Source organism: Rhinoderma darwinii, chromosome 4, assembly GCF_050947455.1.
Source record: "Rhinoderma darwinii isolate aRhiDar2 chromosome 4, aRhiDar2.hap1, whole genome shotgun sequence".
NCBI classification, from domain to species: Eukaryota; Metazoa; Chordata; class Amphibia; order Anura; family Rhinodermatidae; genus Rhinoderma; species Rhinoderma darwinii.
Window position 1 is genome coordinate 315,166,892 of NC_134690.1, and position 19,911 is coordinate 315,186,802.

At 39.9% G+C, this 19,911-nt stretch overlaps 1 protein-coding gene across 2 annotated transcripts in view; it reads right to left on the minus strand.

Annotated features, from left to right (window-relative positions):
- Positions 1–298: 298 nt before the first annotated feature.
- The window catches only part of CNST (consortin, connexin sorting protein), a 206,485-nt gene continuing 186,872 nt past the window's right edge, over positions 299–19,911 (minus strand). For both annotated transcript variants that reach the window (XM_075862744.1, XM_075862743.1), the window contains exons 10-11: positions 2,897–3,017; positions 299–1,764 (exon numbers count right to left, since the gene is read on the minus strand). In XM_075862744.1, coding sequence (XP_075718859.1) covers positions 1,559–1,764; positions 2,897–3,017 — 327 coding nt within the window. In that variant the 3' untranslated portion in view covers positions 299–1,558. The remainder of the gene's footprint in view (positions 1,765–2,896; positions 3,018–19,911) is intronic.

Here is a 19,911-nt window from a genome sequence, read left to right on the forward strand (position 1 = left end):
CCCCACGTGCATCAATGAGCGTTGAGCCGCCATGAACCTATTGTCGGTTCACCAGTATTGTTTAATGCTCTTTAAATAAAACAAGTTAAAAAAAATTGTGTGCAAATGTTATCTGCAGATATACGTCTCGAGAGTAGGCAGAGGAATTGCTCATGAATTGACAAGGTAATTAGAGATATGCGGTACAACTGGGGTAGATGCGGCTGTCATACCACATATAAAATAGCAATTAGGATCATTGTAAATTAGTAACACCAATCTGATACCCTAAAAAAAAAAATTAGACCAAAGACCAAGATTAATCATGTAAAATATTTTTTATTTTTTTAAATTCAACTTGGAAAGGGCAAATTAACTATCCACAGATAATTATGCGGCAACAATAAGAACAAAAGGAAGCACAGGGTGACACTGATGAACACAGACCTAGCTGTGACAACCTGATATTTGTGCCTAATCCATACAATATAGCATCTTAAAAAAATGTTGTGTCGCCAATTTTACCATCATACTTTACTGTTGCAATATTATTTTCTATTTTAAATATCTTTTCTTCTCTAAATAATATATCTTAGAGCTTACAATGATGTATTCAGTCTATTAAGATTTTCCTGAAGTAGTTAAAAAATGTAAAATGTAGGCGCAAAACAATGCAAATAATACATGGTTTGATCTAAAAGAAAATTTCAAAAATAAAAATAATAAAAAATCGCAATGCAACAATTCAAGACACCTCATTTGCTATATAAACATTAACAAGGAAACAGGTCATTATTACATATCTTAACACGTCACAAACAGAATGGCAAATTCTCATTAAACTAATCAAACAAAAATAAATATATTTTACTATGAAAAATGCACTGGGCCAGCCAGTACCAACACGTACAGAAAGAAAAATATATTACCCTTGAAGACATGATTTATAATGGGTTATTCTAATTGTACGAATTTATCCAATTTGTGTAAAAATTATTTCATGGGTAAAAGATCATTGCTCACGTGACATCTAGCACCCATACATGATGTCTTGTATTATCAAAGCGAAGAAAAAACAAAAACAAATGTTATTTAACAGGAAGATGGAGAACAGATTAGTATTTTTCCTTTAAAATAAAAGAAAATCTACAAATTTACATCATAATCTAAAGGCTGATTGACAAATACACTTTGCTCTTCTGTGGTCTGAACACTGAAACCTGTCGCAAAACAGAAATTAAAATGACACAAAAAGAACCTAAAAAAAAAAAACACACAAAACCAGCGGGGTTTAACTCTAGACAAAACACAGACGCATTATATTAAAATGAAAGTTGTAAAAACAGTAGGTGACTTGTACATCTTCAGTGGTTTTACACCAGTCGTTGTGGGGAAACGTCTGCCATGGTGAAAGCATAAATAGTGTCCCCCAGTGGCTATAGTTATTTAAATTTCTTATTATTAATTTCAAATATTACAGCATAGACATCTTTTTTTACATCTTTAAATGAAATGTTTATAGAGTTTATAATCGGTACATAAAATCCATGTGTGAGGGAAAAAAGGAGGCTCTTTTCTGTTATGTAATGAACAGCCAGTGTTTTAACTCCTCCATGCCCTGTACAGCCTGAGTGTAGTAAAAGTCCATGTTTGCAGTAAAATCTTTACATACAGAAGACTCCATGTCGGCAAATGTGCAGTACAATGCAGTCCCACCAATGCTAAGAATCACAGTTGCAAGGCAAAGTACGATCAACAGAATGCAGGACCCCCCGCCGATCTCCTCTGAAATAAAACACATATTGATGTTCAGATGTCTGGTAGTGTGAACGACATTTTAGGATAACAATAAATCTTTAACATTTCCGAATACCCAGGCAGAAGCATAGACTTAATATACTATAGACTTAATATACTATAGGGATTTACATTGTGTTTACAGGCCTAAATCTTTACATCTGTGGCCAGCTAGGAGATCTGTTAAAGATTTAATCTGGATGCTTTTCAGGAAGGAGTTTGTACAAGCAAAAATTAGAGTTCTTTATCCTGGGTATATCATTCCCATAATTGACAATATTATATAAAATGGACCACATGAACAGTCTCCACCGATACCGGTTCCGTATCATATATGTAAAGATTTGTAACTTGGGAGAGGTTATTACGGATAGTCATAAGGCAGACGTGTCAAACTCATTTTCAACGAGGGCCACATCAGCCTTCTGGTTGCCTTCAAAGGGCCGATTGTAATTGTAAGACTATATATATATGCAACAGCTCGCTTAACTGTTGAGTAGTTACATTTATATTAATCCACAGTGCCCTAGATGGTAATAATGATCCCTCAATGCTCGACATAATAAAAGTGCCCCCTCAGTAACTGTCACTTCCTAAGAGATGCCAGCATTCAATTCTGCCTGGCTTCACTGGGTCCTGTAGGGTGCGTGCGCGCGCCCGGCATTAAAGGGCTAGTGCGCATGAAAATAATCTCTAATTAGCTCATGATCACCCTGGACTATAAAAGGGGCTCCTCTCACGGAACAGATGAACGGAAAGCCCTAGTGGAAGGCAAACAATGATGTGAACAGGCCCTTACTGACAAGCAGAGAAGGCAAGTCCCATTGTCTGGTGGCAGTTGGGTGGAACAGATCGATCATGCGCGTCCTCCCTCATTCTGATCAGTAGGGTACGTGCACTATACAGATTGAAGATCAGGAGGTGCAATTATAATGAAGTTAAGGGAATATTTGCAACTGCAGAATTTTATAACATGAGGTATAACTTACAACACTAATTACTTTTTCATTTTGAATTATATTGCAGTCACATTTAATACTGGGACAACCCTTTTAAGTGTGCAATGTGCCAGCTACAATCCAACAGCTACGAAAAGTTATAAATAAAGTTGCATACAAACCTTGGTCAAGAACATCTTCTGTCTCCAGAAATCTCACTTTTCTCTTTGACTGCTTGTGATTCTCCCCATCATTACCATTACGCTTCTTCAAAATAGAGACCAAACCAGCAGCAGGGCTCACCTAGTCAGAAAAAAAATGCAAAGGATAATTTCTTGTATTTTAACCCCTTCAGGACTGAGCCTGTTTTGGCCTTAAGACGAAGCCGATTTTTTCAAATCTGACATGTGTCACTTTATGTGGTAATAACTTGGGAATGCTTTTACCTATCCAAGCAATTGAGATTGTTTTCTTGTGACATATTGTACTTTGTTAGTGAAAAAATTTGGCCGATAAATTCCATATTTATTTGTGAAAAACACCAAAATGTAGAGAAAATTTTGAAAAATTAGCATTTTCTAAATTTAAACGTATCTGCTTGTAAAACAGATAGTAATACCACACAATATAGTTACTATTTTACATATCCCATACGTCTACTTTATGTTTGCATCGTTTTTTGAACATTCTTTTCTTTTTTTAGGACGTTACAAGGCTTAGGGTATGTGCATACGCTTACTAAAAACCGTCCGAAAATACTGAGCTGTATTTAAAGGAAAACAACTCCTGATTTTTAGCAACTCGCGTTTTTAGTGGAATTTCCTAATAAAATTTAATTTTAGCTCAGATTTTTCAATTTTCCCAATAAATACAGGAGAAAAATACCCCAAAAACACCCCATATTGCCACATATCGGGTATTGATGAGCAAAGCAAAACCCCATATGTGGCAATAAACGTCTGTTTTGACCCACGATAGAGCTTAGAAGGGAAAGAGCACCATTTGGCTTTTGGAGCTCAAATTTTGCTGGAATGATTTGCTGCACCATGTCACATTTGCAAAGCCCCTGCGGGACCAATTCAGTGGAAATCCCCAAAAGTGACCCAATTTGGCAAACTACACCCCTGAAGAAATTTATCTAGGGGTATAGGGAGCATTTTAAACCCACAGTTTTTTGCCGAATTTAGTGGAATTAAGCCATGAAATTGAAAAGCTAATTTTTTTCAGATAAAACGTGGACATTTTCAATTTTTACAAAGAATGAAGGACAAAAAGCATCCCAACATTTGAAAAGCTATTTCAGGTGCCATATCACATTTCAAAAGCCCCTGCAGGGCCAAACCAGTAGGAGCCCTCCAAAAGTGACCCCATTTGGGAAACTACACACCTTAACCTCTTCCCTCTTTGGCTACTTTTGACCTTCCTGACTGAGGCTCATTTTTCAAATCTGACATGTTTCACTTTATGTGGTAATAACTCCGGAAATGCTTGTACTTATCCAAGCGATTCTGTTTTCTTGTGACACATTGGACTTTATGTTACTGGCAAAATTTGCCCGATACATTCAGTATTTAATTGTGAAAAACACCAAAATTTAGCGAAAAATTGCAAAAATTTGCATTTTTCTCAATTTAAATGTTATACCACACAAATATGTTGACAATTAACATCCCCATATGTCTACTTTAGTTTGGCATCATTTTTTGAACATCCTTTTATTTTTCTAGGACTTTATAAGGCTTAGAACTTTAACAGCAATTTCTCACATTTTCAAGAAAATTTCAAAAGGCTATTTTTACAGGGGCCAGTTCAGTTCCGAAGTGGCTTTGAGGTCCTTCGATATTAGAAACCCCCAATAAGTCACCCCATTTTAAAAACTGTACCCCTCAAAGTATTCAAAACAGCATTTAGAAAGTTTCTTAACCCTTTAGACATTTCGCAGGAATTAAGGCAATGTAGAGGTGAAATTTACAAAGTTCATTATTTTTTTCCAGAAATTCACTTTGAATCAATTTTTTTTGTACCACAGAAGGTTTTACCAGAGAAATGCAACTCAATATTTATTGCCCAGGTTCTACAGTTTTAGGAAATATCCCACATGTGGCACTAGAGTGCTACTGGACTGAAGCACCGGCCTCCGAAGCAAAGTAGCACCTACTGGATTTTGGGCCTCCTTTTTATTAGAATATATTTTAGGTACCATGTCAGCTTTGAAGAGGACTTGTGGTACTAAAACAGTGGAAACCCCCCAAATGTGACCCCATTTGGGAAACTACACCCCTAGAGGAATTTATTTAGGGGTGTAGCAAGCATTTTGACCTGCCACTTTTTTTGCAAAAATTTTTCTTCAAATAAAATGTAGGTTTAGCTAATTTTTTTTTTCATTTAAAAAAGAACTAAAGTAGAAAAACCCACCACAACATTTGTAGAGCAATTTCTCCTGAATAAAACAATACCCCACATGTGGTCATGAACGGCTATTTGGACACACGGCGAAACTGAGAAGGGAAAGAGGGCCATTTGGCTCTTGGAGCTCAAATTTAGCAGGAATGGTTTGCGGTGGCCATGTTGCATTTACAAAGACCCTGAGGGGACAAGACACTGGAAACCCCAAACAAGTGACCCCATTTTGGAAAAACTATACCCCTTGAGGAAATTATCTAGGGGTATTGTGAACATTTTGACCGCACAGGTGTTTTGCAGAAATTTTTGGAAGTAGGCTGTGAAAATGAAAATCTACATTTTTTCAAATAAAACGTAGGTTTAGCTAATTTTTTTTCATTTCCACAAGGACTGAAGGAGAAAAAGTACCATAAAATTTGTAAAGAAATTTCTCCCGAGTAAAATAGTACCCCACATGTGGTAATAAACGGCTTTTTGGACGCACGGCGAGGCTGAGAAGGGAAAGAGTGCCATTTGGCTTTTGGAACTCAAATTTAGCAGGAATGGTTTGCGGTGACCATGTCGCATTTGCAAAGCCCCTGAGGGGACAAAACAGTGGAAACCCCCAACAAGTGACCCCATTTTGGAAACTACACCCCTTGAGGAAATTATCTAGGGGTATATTGAGCATTTTGACCCTACAGGTGTTTTACAGAACTTATTGTAAGTAGGCCGTAAAAATGAAAATCTACATTTTTTCAAGGAAAATGTAGGTTTAGCTAATTTTTTTTCATTTCCACAAGGACTGAAGGAGAAAAAGCACTGCAACAATTGTAAAGCAATTTCTCCCGAGTAAAACAATACCTCACATGTGGTCAGAAATATCTGTTTGGACACACGGTAGGGCTCAGAATGGAAGGAGCACCATTTGGATTTTGGAATGGTTTCTGGGCGCCATGTCACATTTGCTGAGCCTCTGTAGTACTAGTACAGTGGAAACACACCAAAAGTGACTCCATTTGGGAAACTGCACCCCCTGAGGAATCATCTAGGGGTATAGTGAAAATTTTATCCCAAAGGTTTTTTGCTGAATTAATTATAATTAAGCCATGAAAATATATATTTTTTTCCAATAAGATGTAGTTTTAGATCAACATTTTTCATTTTTACAAGGAATAGAGAAGAAAAAGCACCCCAACATTTGTAAAGCAATTTCTCCCGAGTACGGTAACACCAGATATGTGGTTATAATCGGCTATTTACATATATGGGAGCATTCAGAAGAAAAGGAGCGGTATTTATCTTTTGGAGCATAGATTTTGCTAGAATGGTTTGCGGACAGCATGTTGCATTTGCAAAACCCCTGATGTACCAAACAAAAATGACCCCGTTTTAGAAACTACACCCCTAAAGGCATTTATCAAGGGATGTAGTGAGAATTTAGACTCCACAGGTGTTTTTCAGAAATTAATACGCAGTGGATGGTGCAAAGTGAAAATTTGCAATTTTTCCACTGATCTGCCTCTTCACCGAACGATATGTTGTGCCCCTGGAGAATCTTACCCCATAAATTGTTAAAGAGGCTCTGTCACCACATTATAAGTGCCCTGTCTCCTACATAAGGAGATGGGCGCTGTAATGTAGGTGACAGTAATGCTTTTTATTTAAAAAAACGATCTTTTTTCACAACGTTAGGAGCGATTTTGGTTTATGCTAATGAGCTTTCTTAATGCCCAAGTGGGCGTACTTTTACTTTCGACCAAGTGGGCGTTGTACAGAGGAATGCATGACGCTGACCAATCAGCATCATGCACTCCTCTCCATTCATTTACACTGCACTAGCGATATAGTTATATCACTATGTGCAGCTACATACACAAGCCCTAACATTACTACAGTGTCCTGATAATGAATACACATGACCATCCAGCCTGGACGTCATGTGTACTCAGAATCCTGACACGTCTGAATCTTTTCTGTGAGATTTACAGCAACGGATACGAAATCTCGTTTACCTCGTAATCTCGCGAGATTTCGTATCCGTTGCTGGAATCTCACAGAAAAGAGTACACATGACGTTCAGGGGTTAATCAGCCGGATCGGAGAATAGCTCCGGTCCTGGCAGTTACAGGAGGGTGCCAGCTGTATAATACAGCTGTCACCCCGCGGTGATGGTGCCGGCTCTGCTTCTGAGCCCGCACCATCACTGCGACGTAACTGTATTGCGGTTTGCGGGAACACCTTCCCGAAAGCGCCGTATATATACGGCGGATGTCGGGAAGGGGATAAGGACGCAGCCTAGTTTGGGCTTTATGTTAGTGTTAAAATTTGGTCCTTACATTCAGTCTTTTGTGAAAAATTGCAAAATGTAGAGAAAATTCTGAAAAAACAGCATTTTTCTGAATTTAAATGCATCTGCTTGTAAAACAGATGGTTATACCACCCAAAATAGTTACTAGTTCAAATTTCCCATAAGTCTACTTTAGATTGGCATCGTTCTTTGAACATTCTTTTATTTTTCTTGGAAGTTACAAGGCTTAGAACATAAGCAATTTCTCATATTTTTAAGAAAATTTCAAAAGCCTTTTTTTAAGGTATCTGTTCAGTTCTAAAGTGGCTTTGAGGGGCCTATGTATTAGAAAACCCCATAAAACACAACATTTTAAAAACTAGACCCCTTAAAGTATTCAAAACAGCATTTAGAAAGTTTTTTTTAACCCTTTAGGCATTTCACAGGAATTAAAGCACAGTGGAGGTGAAATTTGCAAATTTCATTTTTCTTGCTAAATTTCAATTTTATTCTATTTTTTTCTGTAACACAGAAGGTTTTACCAGAGAAATACTCCTAAATATGTTTTGTCCAGATTCTGCCGTTTTTAGAAATGTCCCACATGTGGCTCTAGTGTGCTCGTGGACTAAAACACAAGCCCCAGAAGCAAAGAAGCATCTAGTGCATTTTGGGGCCTCTTTTTGAGGTGCCAAAAAAGTAGGAAACCCCCAAAAGTGACCCCATTTTGGAAAGTACACCCCTCAAGGAATTCATTGTGACCATTTAAACCCCGCAGTTTTTTCCACAAAATTTGAATTGGGCTGTGAATGAAAAAAATTTAATTCTTTCCAATAAGATGTAGTTTTGGCTCAAAATTTCTTATTTTCACAGGGAATAAAAAATACCCCATTTTGTTGCCCAATTTGTCCTGATTGTGGCAATACCCCATTTATGGTGATAAACTGCCGTTTGGGCCCATGGGAGGGCTCAGAAAGAAAGGAGCGCTATGTGTTCGTTGGAGTCCAGATTTTGCTGGATTGGTTTTCAGGTGCCATGTCGCATTTGCAGAGCCTCACACGTATGAAAGCCATGAAAACCCACTAGAAGTGATCCCATTTTAAAAATGACACCCCTTAAGACATTCATCTAGAGGTGTAGAGAGCATTTTGACCCCACAGGTACTGTGTAAAAGATAATGCGCAGCAGATGGTGCAGAGTGAGATTTGCAATTTACTATATATATATATGCCATGTCAGTGTCCGATATATTGTGCCCAGCATGTGCCACCGGAGATATACACCCCATAAACGGTAATGTGGGTTATCCCGGGTACGGCAATACCCTACATGTGACCGTTATCTGCTGCCCGGGCACATGGCAGGGCTCAGAAGGGAAAGGTGAGGGGGATAAGCTGTGCGGAGTGCATCAGGGTAAATTAAAATTCAAGGGATGTATGATAAATTCTTAAACAATCTTTCATACAGAGCCCTGGTTTTTCGGGACAAGTGCGCATTGGTATATTGTGTCCTTCCTTATCCCCCTCTTTGAGCAAACTCTGCACCTCTTTTGACTTTTTCCCTTCTTGCCAGTTTGGGGAACTTCTCCTGGAAAGTGTTGCCCTGGTACGATGCGTGCAGTCTCGCTTCCAGAAGTACTGGGTGCCCCCCCTTCCTGGTCCCTAAAGATTCGATTTTTGATAGCCACCTCTTGAAATTCCAGGAAAGTTCCCCTTCTGGCCTGCACATCGACGTAGCACGTACGCTTTGTACAATGCCATCTGTATGATGAGCACGGTGTGGCCATGTGTTGTTGTCAATACAAGGACATCTCTCTTGGTTTGTACTTGACACACAATATGTTGCTGCTAGTTTGTGCCCTGCTCTCACCCCTTCTGAGTGTTTGCCCAAGCAGAGTCTTAGGGAGGTCTCTCAGGTTTTTTCTAGCAGTGCCGCATGCCACAGTACTTCTTGAAGCGAAGCACTTGAAGAGTTGGACGCTGGTATAAAAATTATCCAGGTAGAGGTGGTAACCCTGGTCCAGCAGTGGGTGCACCAAATCCCATACAATTTTTGTGTTAATACCCAGTAAGGGGGGTGGGGGCATTCTGGGGGCTGAATACTGCAGTCCCTCCCTTCATATATTCTAAATTTGTACGTATACCCTGATGCACTCTCGCACAGCTTATACATTTTCACGCCATACCTTGCCCTCTTGCTCGGCAGGTACTGGCGGAATTGAAGCCTCCCTTTAAAATGTACCAAGGATCGTCAATAGAAATACACTTCTCGGGTGTGTATGCTTGGGCAAACCGGGCACTGAAATGGTCTAATATGGGTCTCAGTTTATACAAATGGTCAAAACTGGGGTCATCTCGGGGTGGCCACTGCTCATTATCAGCATAATGTAAGAAGCGAAGTATTGCTTTAGAACGCATCCTGGACATGGCCATGCAGTATATCGGGGTGTGGTATAACAGGTCTGTACTCCAGTAGGCCCTAATGGACGGCTTTTTCATAAGCCCCATGTTCAAGAGCAGTCCCCAGAACTTGCCCAACACTGCTGCATCTACAGGATTCCACCTATGGGATTGGGCATAAAATGATGTGGGGTTCTTAGTAATATACTGTTGGGCATATAAATTTGTCTGGGACACCATAAGCTCTATAAAATTAATCAGTGAAAAAGAACTTGAAAAAGTCCATCTCACGGAGCCCTTCCGTATTAAATTTTATCCCTGGGGTGCCTGTGTACTTGGTGATTTGGGGGTCGTAATTGTCTGGTGTGGTGGTCCAAATGGGATCACTTCGCTCGAAGGTTTCAACTGTGGTGGAGGTCGTGGGGCATCTCCTAGGGGGTCCCTCCTCTTCATCACTGGATGAGGAGGTTGATAAATAAAAGAGAGTCTCACCATCTGACAAGTCCATGTCAGAGGCAAGAAACGCATAGGCCTCTTCCAGAGAAAATGACCTTTGGGACATATTTTATTATTTATATGTTTCACGTGTAAATTGTGTGCTTATACACGTGTATTATGTATACAGCAAAACGTATTCTCCTCCACAGCACTTATTACTACTAGTAGAAGCAATAGAATGCTTTTTTTTTTTATGGAATGATTCCCTGACACTAAGAAACCCCTAATACTATCTGAGATGCTGCAGATAACTAAATATCTAAACATATATATATATATATATTTTATTTTTTTATAGAACTAGTGGACTTCCCTGACACTAAACCTAACTAGGTCAAGGGTTCCTAACACTAAAGCTATCTAGATTTTATTTGAACTTCCCCGACACTAGACCTATCTACGGCGACGATTCCCTGACAGTAAACCTAACTAGATTATTCTTTATAGCTTTTCTGACACTAAACCTAACTAGGTCAAGGGTTCCTAACACTAAACCTATCTAGATTTTATTTGAACTTCCCTGACACTAAGGGTATGTTCACACGGCCTATTTACGGACGTAATTCGGGCGTTTTTGCCCCGAATTACGTCTGAAAATAGCGCCTCAATAGCGCTGACAAACATCTGCCCATTGAAAGCAATGGGCAGACGTTTGTCTGTTCACACGAGGCGTATATTTACGCGCCGCTGTCAAATGACGGCGCGTAAGTAGACGCCCGCGTCAAAGAAGTGACCTGTCACTTCTTTGGCCGTAATTGGAGCCGTTATTCATTGACTCCAATGAATAGCAGCACTAATTACGGCCGTAATTGACGCGGCGTTCAAGCGCCTGCACATGCCGGTACGGCTGAAATTACGGGGATGTTTTCAGGCTGAAACATCCCCGTAATTTCAGCCGTAACGGACGCCCTCGTGTGAACATACCCTAAACCTATCTACGGCGACGATTCCCTGACAGTAAACCTAACTAGATTATTCTTTATAGCTTTCCTGACGCTAAACCTAACTACGGTGGCGGGTGCCTGACACTAAACCTATCTAGATTATTCCGAGCTTTCTTGGCGCTAACAACCGATTTTACGCTAAACCTAACTACAATGATCGATCCCTAATGCTAAACCTGACTACGGTGACGGATTCCGGACGCTGAACCTGACTATGGTGATGGATTCCTGACACTAAATTCCCTGACACTAAACCTCACTACGCTTTTTGACGGTTCCCTGACACTAACTAACCCTAATACTAAACTAGCTAGATGATAACTTTCTAAACTAACTTTTTTTTAATTTTAATAAATTTTTATATTTTTTTTTTCTTTATAAAATACAAAAAACTAATATAAAAAAAATCCACAGGGACTAAGAAAATTTGGCCCTGAAGACTAAGTAGTGGTCAGTGATAGGAGATCACGGACCAAAAACGGGGGGTGACAAGGGGAACACAGGAGGAGGACAGGTGTGCGAAGTAGATGGAGCAAGTGGGAAGTACAAAAAGTAACTTTTTCAAGTTTTTCTAAGACAATGCTCAGACAAAACCGCTCTGAACAACTCTCCAATGCCAACAGAGAAGTTCAGAGCGGGTGCGGATGTGACGTCTGGGGCAGGGAATGATGAATGCGATCGCTGTTATTGGTTAGTAGTCACTGACTAACCACCAGCAGCGATCGCAGGGGCGGGACCACTGCAATTGGTCCTGGAGTATTGAGCGGTTATAGCCTGCTGTCGGAAACAGCAGGTATCACAGCTGGATAAAGCGCCGGGGGAAAATGGCGATGCATTTTCCCCTGGACGTACTATTCCGTTGCTGAGCGCGAACGATGCACTTAGCGCAACGGAATAGTAAGTCGCTGAGCGCAAAGGGCTTAAGGAATCCATCTAGTGGTACAGTGAGAATTTAAACCCCACAGCTCTTTTGCAGAATTTATTGGAATTAGGCGGTAAAAATTTATATCAACGTTTATTCCACTAAAAAGTTTAATTTTTTCATTTTCGCAAGGGATAAAGGAGAAAAAGCCGCCCAACATTTGTAAAGCAATTTCTCCCGAGTACGGCAATATCCCACATGTGGTCATAAACTGCTATTTGGATACACAGCAAGGCACTAAAGGGAAGGAGCGCAATTTAGTTTTTGGAGTGTAGATTTTGCTAAATTAGTTTTCGGACACCATGTTGCATTGAGCTAAGGTACCAGTACAGTGGAAAGCCTCAAAAAATTACCCCATTTTGGAAACTACATCCCTAAAGAAATTTACCTAGATGTATTGTGAGCATTATGACCCCGCAAGTGTTTTTCAGAAATTAGTGCGCAGTGAATGTTGCAGATTGAAAATTGCCATTTGACATCTGTGACCAATATGTTGTGCCCAGCTTGTGCCACTGGAGACGCACACCCCATAAATTGTTAAGCGGGTTCTCCAAAGTACAGTAATACCCCATATGTGGTCATAAACAGCTGTTTGGGCAAACTGTCAGGCTCAGAAGAACCGCCATTTGGCATTTGGAGCGCAGATTTTGATTGGTAGTTCTTTTGTTTGGGCTTTTACTGGTATTTCAGTTTATAGTGTGGGGGCATATGTAAGCTGGGCAGGGTACATCAGGGGATATGTAAGCTCGGTGGAGTACATCAGGGTATATGTAAGCTGGGTGGAGTACAACAGGGCATAATAGGATGATGTAATAATGGGGTGAATGAATAACAAAATGTATAATCCATGGATTGGTGTAGTACGCTTTGAACCAATCCCTTATGCACAGGCCGGATTTTTTGGGTATTGTACAAAATATCTGCGCTCCAGTATTGCATAATCTTTGACTTCTTCGCTAGCCCTATAAGTCCCTAAAGTTTCCTCATGTCCGCTGCATCTACGGGGTCCACCTGTGGGGACTAGCAAATGATGATGTTGGGTTTTTACTGAAAAACTACTGGATCTAAAAAATTAATCTGGGCCGTCATTTAGCATCGTTTTGCATCATTGCGTTTTGAGAGTCATAACGTGTTATTTTGCAATTGACGGAGTTGTGTGAGGGCTTTATTTTTTGTGGAATAAGCTGTAATTTTTATTGGTTCCATGCGATTTTTTTTAATCACTATTTATTCCATTTTTTAGGAGACGAGGAACCAAAAAAACAGCAATTCTAGCACTGTTTTGTTTCTTCTTTTTTACCTTGTTCACTGTGCAGTTAACATGTTAACTTCCTTCTGTGGGTCGATACGATTACAGCGACACCAAATTATATTGTTTTTTTCCGTTTTACTACTTTCCCACAATAAAAATACTCTTTTCTAACAAAAATTATGTTTTAGTGTCGTCATTTTCTGACAGCCATAACTTTTTTTATATTTCAGTTGATATCGCTGTGGGAAGGCTTGTTTTTTGCATGACAAACTGTAGTTTTCGCAAGTACCACTTTGGGGTACTTACGACTTTTTGATCACTTTTATTACATTTTTTCTGAGACAAGGTAAGGTGACCAAAGAAAGAAATTCTGTCAATGTTTCTAATTGAATTTTTTTACGGCCTTCATCGTGCGGTAAAAATAACGTGATATTTTTAACGTTCAGGCCGTTCCAAACGCGGCAATACCTATTATGTATAGTTTTTTTTTCATTTATAAAAGGACTTGATCATGGAAACAGGGCGATTATTGTTTTTATTACCTGGGGACTTGAATATCTGATCTTCTGATCCCCAGTACAATACACTGCACGACTTATGTAGTGCAATGTATTGTAAGGCTGGGTTCACACGAGCACATTAACGTTCGTAATGGACGGACGTATTTCGGCCGGAAGTCCCGGACCGAACTCAGTGCAGGGAGCCGGGCTCCTAGCATCGTAGTTATGTACGACGCTAGGAGTCCCTGCCTCTCCGTGGAACTACTGTCCCGTACTGAAAACATGATTACAGTACGGGACAGTTGTCCTGCAGAGAGGCAGGGACTCCTAGCATCGTACATAATTATGATGCTAGGAGCCTGGCTCCCTGCACTGAGTTCGGTCCGGGACTTCCGGCCGAAATACGTTCGTCCATTACGGACGTTAATGTGCTCGTGTGAACCCAGCCTAACTGTCATTTTCCATCTGACAGTCAGCAAGACCTAATAGGCTTCAGGCTTCCATACCTGGCAGCCAGGAAGCAGTTGCTAGGCTTCCTGGTTGCCATAGCAACCATCGCCACCCACGATCAACCACTTCAATGCAGTGGACTCCATTGACCGCCACATTGAAGGGGTTAAACGGCGGTGATCAGCGGTAACTTCCATCGCCGCCGTTGCAGCGGGATTTCAGCTGTATGTTACAGCTGTCACCCGCTGAAGATGAAGCGCGCACAGCTCCTGTGTCTGCTTCATCTTCATAACGGGTCTGGTACATCGGATTGCGGGAAGCTGCCACATACCGGACCCATCATTTTGCGGGAAGGGGATAACATATTGAGTACAGATAAATATGAAAAAAAAAGCAGATTATATACAAATTCAGTATATATATATATATATCGATCTATCTATACACACACACACATATACATACATACATACACAAACACACACACGCCACAGAAATAATTGGATAATTGTCGATATTGGGAATACCACTTTAACCCCTTAACGACATGATACATACATGTGCGTGGCGGCCATTAAGGGGAAGTATGGAGCGGGCTCATGGGCTGACTGTGCTCCATACTTAGAGGGTGTTGGTTGTGTAATACAGCAGACACCTCACTGCAATGGGCGTTTGTCCCCTTAGATTCCGCAGTCAATTACGACCAAGGCATCTAAAAGCGTTAGAATGAGAGGGCAGCCCTCCGACATGCTATCAGACTATGAGTCCCCCCCGTGATGCAATTGTGGGGTGATGATGGTCATCATGGCAGCCTGGGGGCCTAATGAAGGTTCCCAGGTCTGCCATCTTTGTACACATTAAAAGCAGTGAAGTTTCTTTTTACTGTACCACAAAAAAAAAAAAAATTACAAGTTAACAAAAAACAAAGGTATCGCCACGTTCGTAAAAGTCTGAACTATTACAATATATAATTATCTAACCCCCTAGGTGAATGCTGTAAAAAAAAAAAAAAAATGCCCATATTGCTGTTTTTTGGTCAGCTTAGCTCTCCCAAAGAAAAAAGTATAAATAAAATAAAAAGTGATCAAAAAGTCCCCCAAAATGGTAGCAATAAAAACTACAGCTTGTCCCGCAAAAAAAATTAGCCATCACTTTGTTAAAATTGACAGAAACAAAGTTATGGCTCTCAGAAGAAGGCAACACAATACAGCATTTTTTTCTTCCATAAAAATGGTAAAACAAAAAAAATGAATTTGGTATCATCCGTAATTGCATTGAACCGTAGACAGCATTTACCGCACAATGAACGGCGTAAAAACGAAACCCAAAAATTTTTGGCCCAGTACTTTATTTGGTAGATTAAATGGTGCCATGAAAAACTACAACTTGTCCTGCAAAAAACAAGCCCTCAGACAGCTATGTCGACGAAAAAAAAAAAGTTATGGCTTATGTAATGCAGGAGCAAAAAAAGAAAATAAAAAAATTTAAATTGGCCGTGTCAATAATGGGTATGGGGAGTTTTTTTTCTATGACCTGTTTTTTAGTTTCTGGAATAGTTTTATGGTCCTTTTTTTTTTTTTTTTTTTTTTTTTTTTTAAATAAAGACAAAAAAATTAATAAATACAAAACATACATGTGAAGAAGGCCTAAATGCAAGGAGTTATACAATTTGGCCTTAACCTCTTCACGCGCTGCTCCGCAATAGTACATCCTGCAGAGGGGTTAGTTCCCGCATCCAGACGTACTATTGCGGAGTAGTTCCTGGCGCACACTGTCCTAACGGACAGTATCCGGGAACCGGGAGGTCAGCTGTCCCCGACAGCTGACACTCCAGCCTTGCCGGTCAGCGGACCATCGCCGCTGATTTAGGCAATTAACCCCATAAATGCGGCGACGGATTGCCGTCGCCGCATTTAAGTGGTTTGAAGCACATCGGCAGCCCCCACAAAGTGATCGTGGGGGCTACCGATGCTTGTCGTGGCAATCGGAGGTCAGACAATGACCTCCGGGTTACAAAACCTATAAATTGGAGTCTGACACACGAAAAGTTAATTAAAACAATGAAAGTTTATTAGATCAATTAAAATAAACAAACATATAAAAACATAGAGATGATGCCACAAGAAAAAATGGACAGCCAGAATATACATTACAGAGCGGCACTGTATGGACAGACTACACACACCTGGTCTAATACAAATGCATATTTGAAAAAATGGTGTGTAAGAAGCACACTATATATCAATCCCAAGTGCTGAGTACAGAATGCAACAACGATGCGTTCGCTATGTAGTTTCACTGCATGATATATCTGGGACAACAGCCCATATGTGGTTACAGTGCATTACAAGAAAGGGTATCCACATCGCAAGTGAAAAAATAACTGTTGCACGTGTAAGAGTGTCACTTACCCATCTCAAAGTACAGATGTCTGGCGTCCACCCCGACGTGCGTTTCGGCCCGGAAGCCTTCGTCTGGGGGTCAAAGTGATCGTGGGGGCTACCGATGCTTGTCGTGGCGATCGGAGGTCAGACAATGACCTCCGGGTTGCCATTTACGGAAGCCTAGGAGGAGCAGCCTCCGCCGGTCCTCCGAGGCTTCCTGTCAGTGTGACCGTCACGTCAAAATGACAGTTGGAATGCATTACACTAGGTGTGTAGTGTAATGTATTCCAGCAGCGATCAGAGCTGCAAGTCTAAGTGTCCCCTAGTGGGACAAGTGAAAAAAGTAAAAAAAAGTAATAAAAATGTTTTACAAAAAAGTGTCAAAATAAAAGTTCTATAAACAAACACTGCTTTTTTTTCCTATAATAAGTTTTTCATTATAGGAAAAAAAATGAACACGTTAAAAAAAGTACACATATCTGGTATCACCGCGTTCGTAACGACCCCAACTATAAAACTATAATGTTATTTTTCCCGCATGGTGAACACCGTGAAAAAAAATCAATAAAAAACTACACCAGAATCGCTATTTTTTGGTCACCACCACTCCCAAAATAGAGAATAAAAAGTGATCAAAAAGTCGCATGTACCCGAAAATAATACCGAGTTAAACTACAACCCGTCCCGCAGAAAACAAGCTCTTACACAGCTTTTTTGACTGAAAAATAAAAAAGTTACGGCTCTCAGAATATGGTGACAGAAAATAAATGTTATAAAAAAGTGATTTTATTGCGCAAACGCGGCAAAGCAAAAAAAAACCTATATACATATGGTAGCACCGTAATCGTACCGACCCGCAGAATAAAATATAATGGTCATTTATAGTGCACGGTGAACGCCGCAAAAAATAAACGAAAAAACATTGTCAGAATTGCTTGTTTTTGGTCACCCGGCTTGCAAAAAAATGTAATAAAAAGTGATCAAAAAAATCGCATGTATCCCAAAATGGTACCAATGAAAAGTACAGATTGTCCCGCAACAAATAAGCCCTCACGCAGCTCCAGTGGTGAAAAAATAAAGAAGTTCTGGCTCCCAGGAATATGGCGATGCAAAATGTGCAGTGTTTTCTAAAAGCGGTTAACATCCGACAACATTTATCAGTGCGACACCGGCCACATATCTATGAATAATTATTTATTTACCGCATTATGATACCCTCTTATTATATACCCTGATGTACACCGCACAGATTACATATGCCCCCACATTATAAAGTGAAATACCAGCGAAACCCAAAACAGAAAAACTACCAAGCAAAATATGCGCTCCAAAAGCAAAATGGCGTCCTTCCCTTCTGAGCCCTGCAGCGTGCCTAAACAGCAGTTTGTGCCCACATATATGGCATCGCCATAGCCGGGAGAACCCGCTTAACGCTTTGAGGTATTTGTCTTCAGGGGCACAAACTGGGCACAACATATTATGCACTAAAATGGCATATCAGTGGAAAATTGCAATATTCACACCATCCGCTGTGCATTAAGCCCTTTGAGCACTATGACTTAATAGCACGTCATGGTGCGGGGGTGATGTATGGAGCCGGCTCACGTGCTGAGCCCGCTCCATACGCTGCGGGTGTCGGCTGTGTATTACATCTGACACCCAGGACTAACGGACAGGAACAGCGATCGTGCGGTTACAGGAGTCTGTAAAAATAACAATATACTGCAATACATTAGTATCGCAGCATATTGTACCCGCGATCCAATGATCGCTGGTTCAAGTCCTCTAAGGGGACTAATAAAATGTGTAGAAGAATTAAAGTTATTAGTAGTGAGACAGAAAAAAGTTTCAAGTTAAAAAAACAAAAACCTTTTTCCATTTTTCTTCAAAAGTAATGTAAAAAAATAAACAGAATTGATATCCCTACGTCCGTAAAAGGCCAAACTATAACAATGTACCATTATTTAACTCGCACGGTGAACACCGTAAAAAACGTAAATAAGTTAAACCGTCAAAATCGCTTTTGTTTTCGTTTTTACCGCACGGCAAAAGCTTTAAAAACTAAAATCCCCAAAAATGGAATCAGATTTTTTTCCTATATTACTATAATTTCCTATTTTTTTTCAGTTTCCCAGTACATTTTATGGCACTTTAAATGGTATCAATAGAAACTACAATTCCTCCCGCAAGAAATAAGCCCTCACATCACTCTAGTGACGGAAAAGGAAAAAAGTTATGGCTCTTGGAAGGCGGGTAGTGAAAAACGAAAATAAGAAAGCAAAAAATGGATCAGTCCTGAAAGGGTTAATTCATTTCTAATGAAAAAAATGTATGACCACATGTGGGGTATTTCCGTACCCGGGAGAAATAGCTTTACAAAAATTGGTTGTTTATTTCTCCTTATCCCTTGTGAAAATGAGAAAATTGAACATTTTAGTGGAAAAAAATTGTGATATTAATTTTCTCCGCCTAATTCTAATAAATTCTGCAAAAGACCCGTGGAGTCTAAATGCTCACTATACCCCTAGAAAAATTCCTTGAGGGGTGTTTCCAAAATGGGGTAACTTGGGGGGCTTCCACTGTTTACGTCCCTCCAGGGTGTTGCAAAGGCGGCATGGCACGGAAAAACAATCCAGCAAAATCTATGCTCCAAAATCCAAATGGCACTCCTTCCCTTCTGAGCCCTGCTGTGGGTCCAATCAGCAGTTTATTACCACATATGGGATATTGCTGTAATCAGGAGACATTGCTTTACATATGTTGGGGTGCATTTTCTTTATTATTTCTTGTAAATATTAAAAATTTCTATGTTTTTTCAGAAAAAAGTAGATTTTCATTTTTACAGACTAATTCTAATAAATTTAGCGAAAAACCTGTGCGGTCAAAATACTAACTATACACCTAGATAAATTCCTTGAGGGGTGTAGTTTCCAAAATGGGGTAACTTTTGGGGTGTTTCCACTGTTTTGGCACCACAAGACCTCTTCAAACCTGACAAGGTGCCTAAAATATATTCTAAAAAAAAGGAGGCCCAAAATCCACTGGATATTTCTAAAAACTGCAGAATCTGGGCAATAAATATTGAGTTGCATTTCTCTGGTAAAACCTTGTGTGTTACAAAATAAAATGTATTAGAAACGAATTTCGGAAAAAAATATTTTTTTTGTAAATTTCACCTC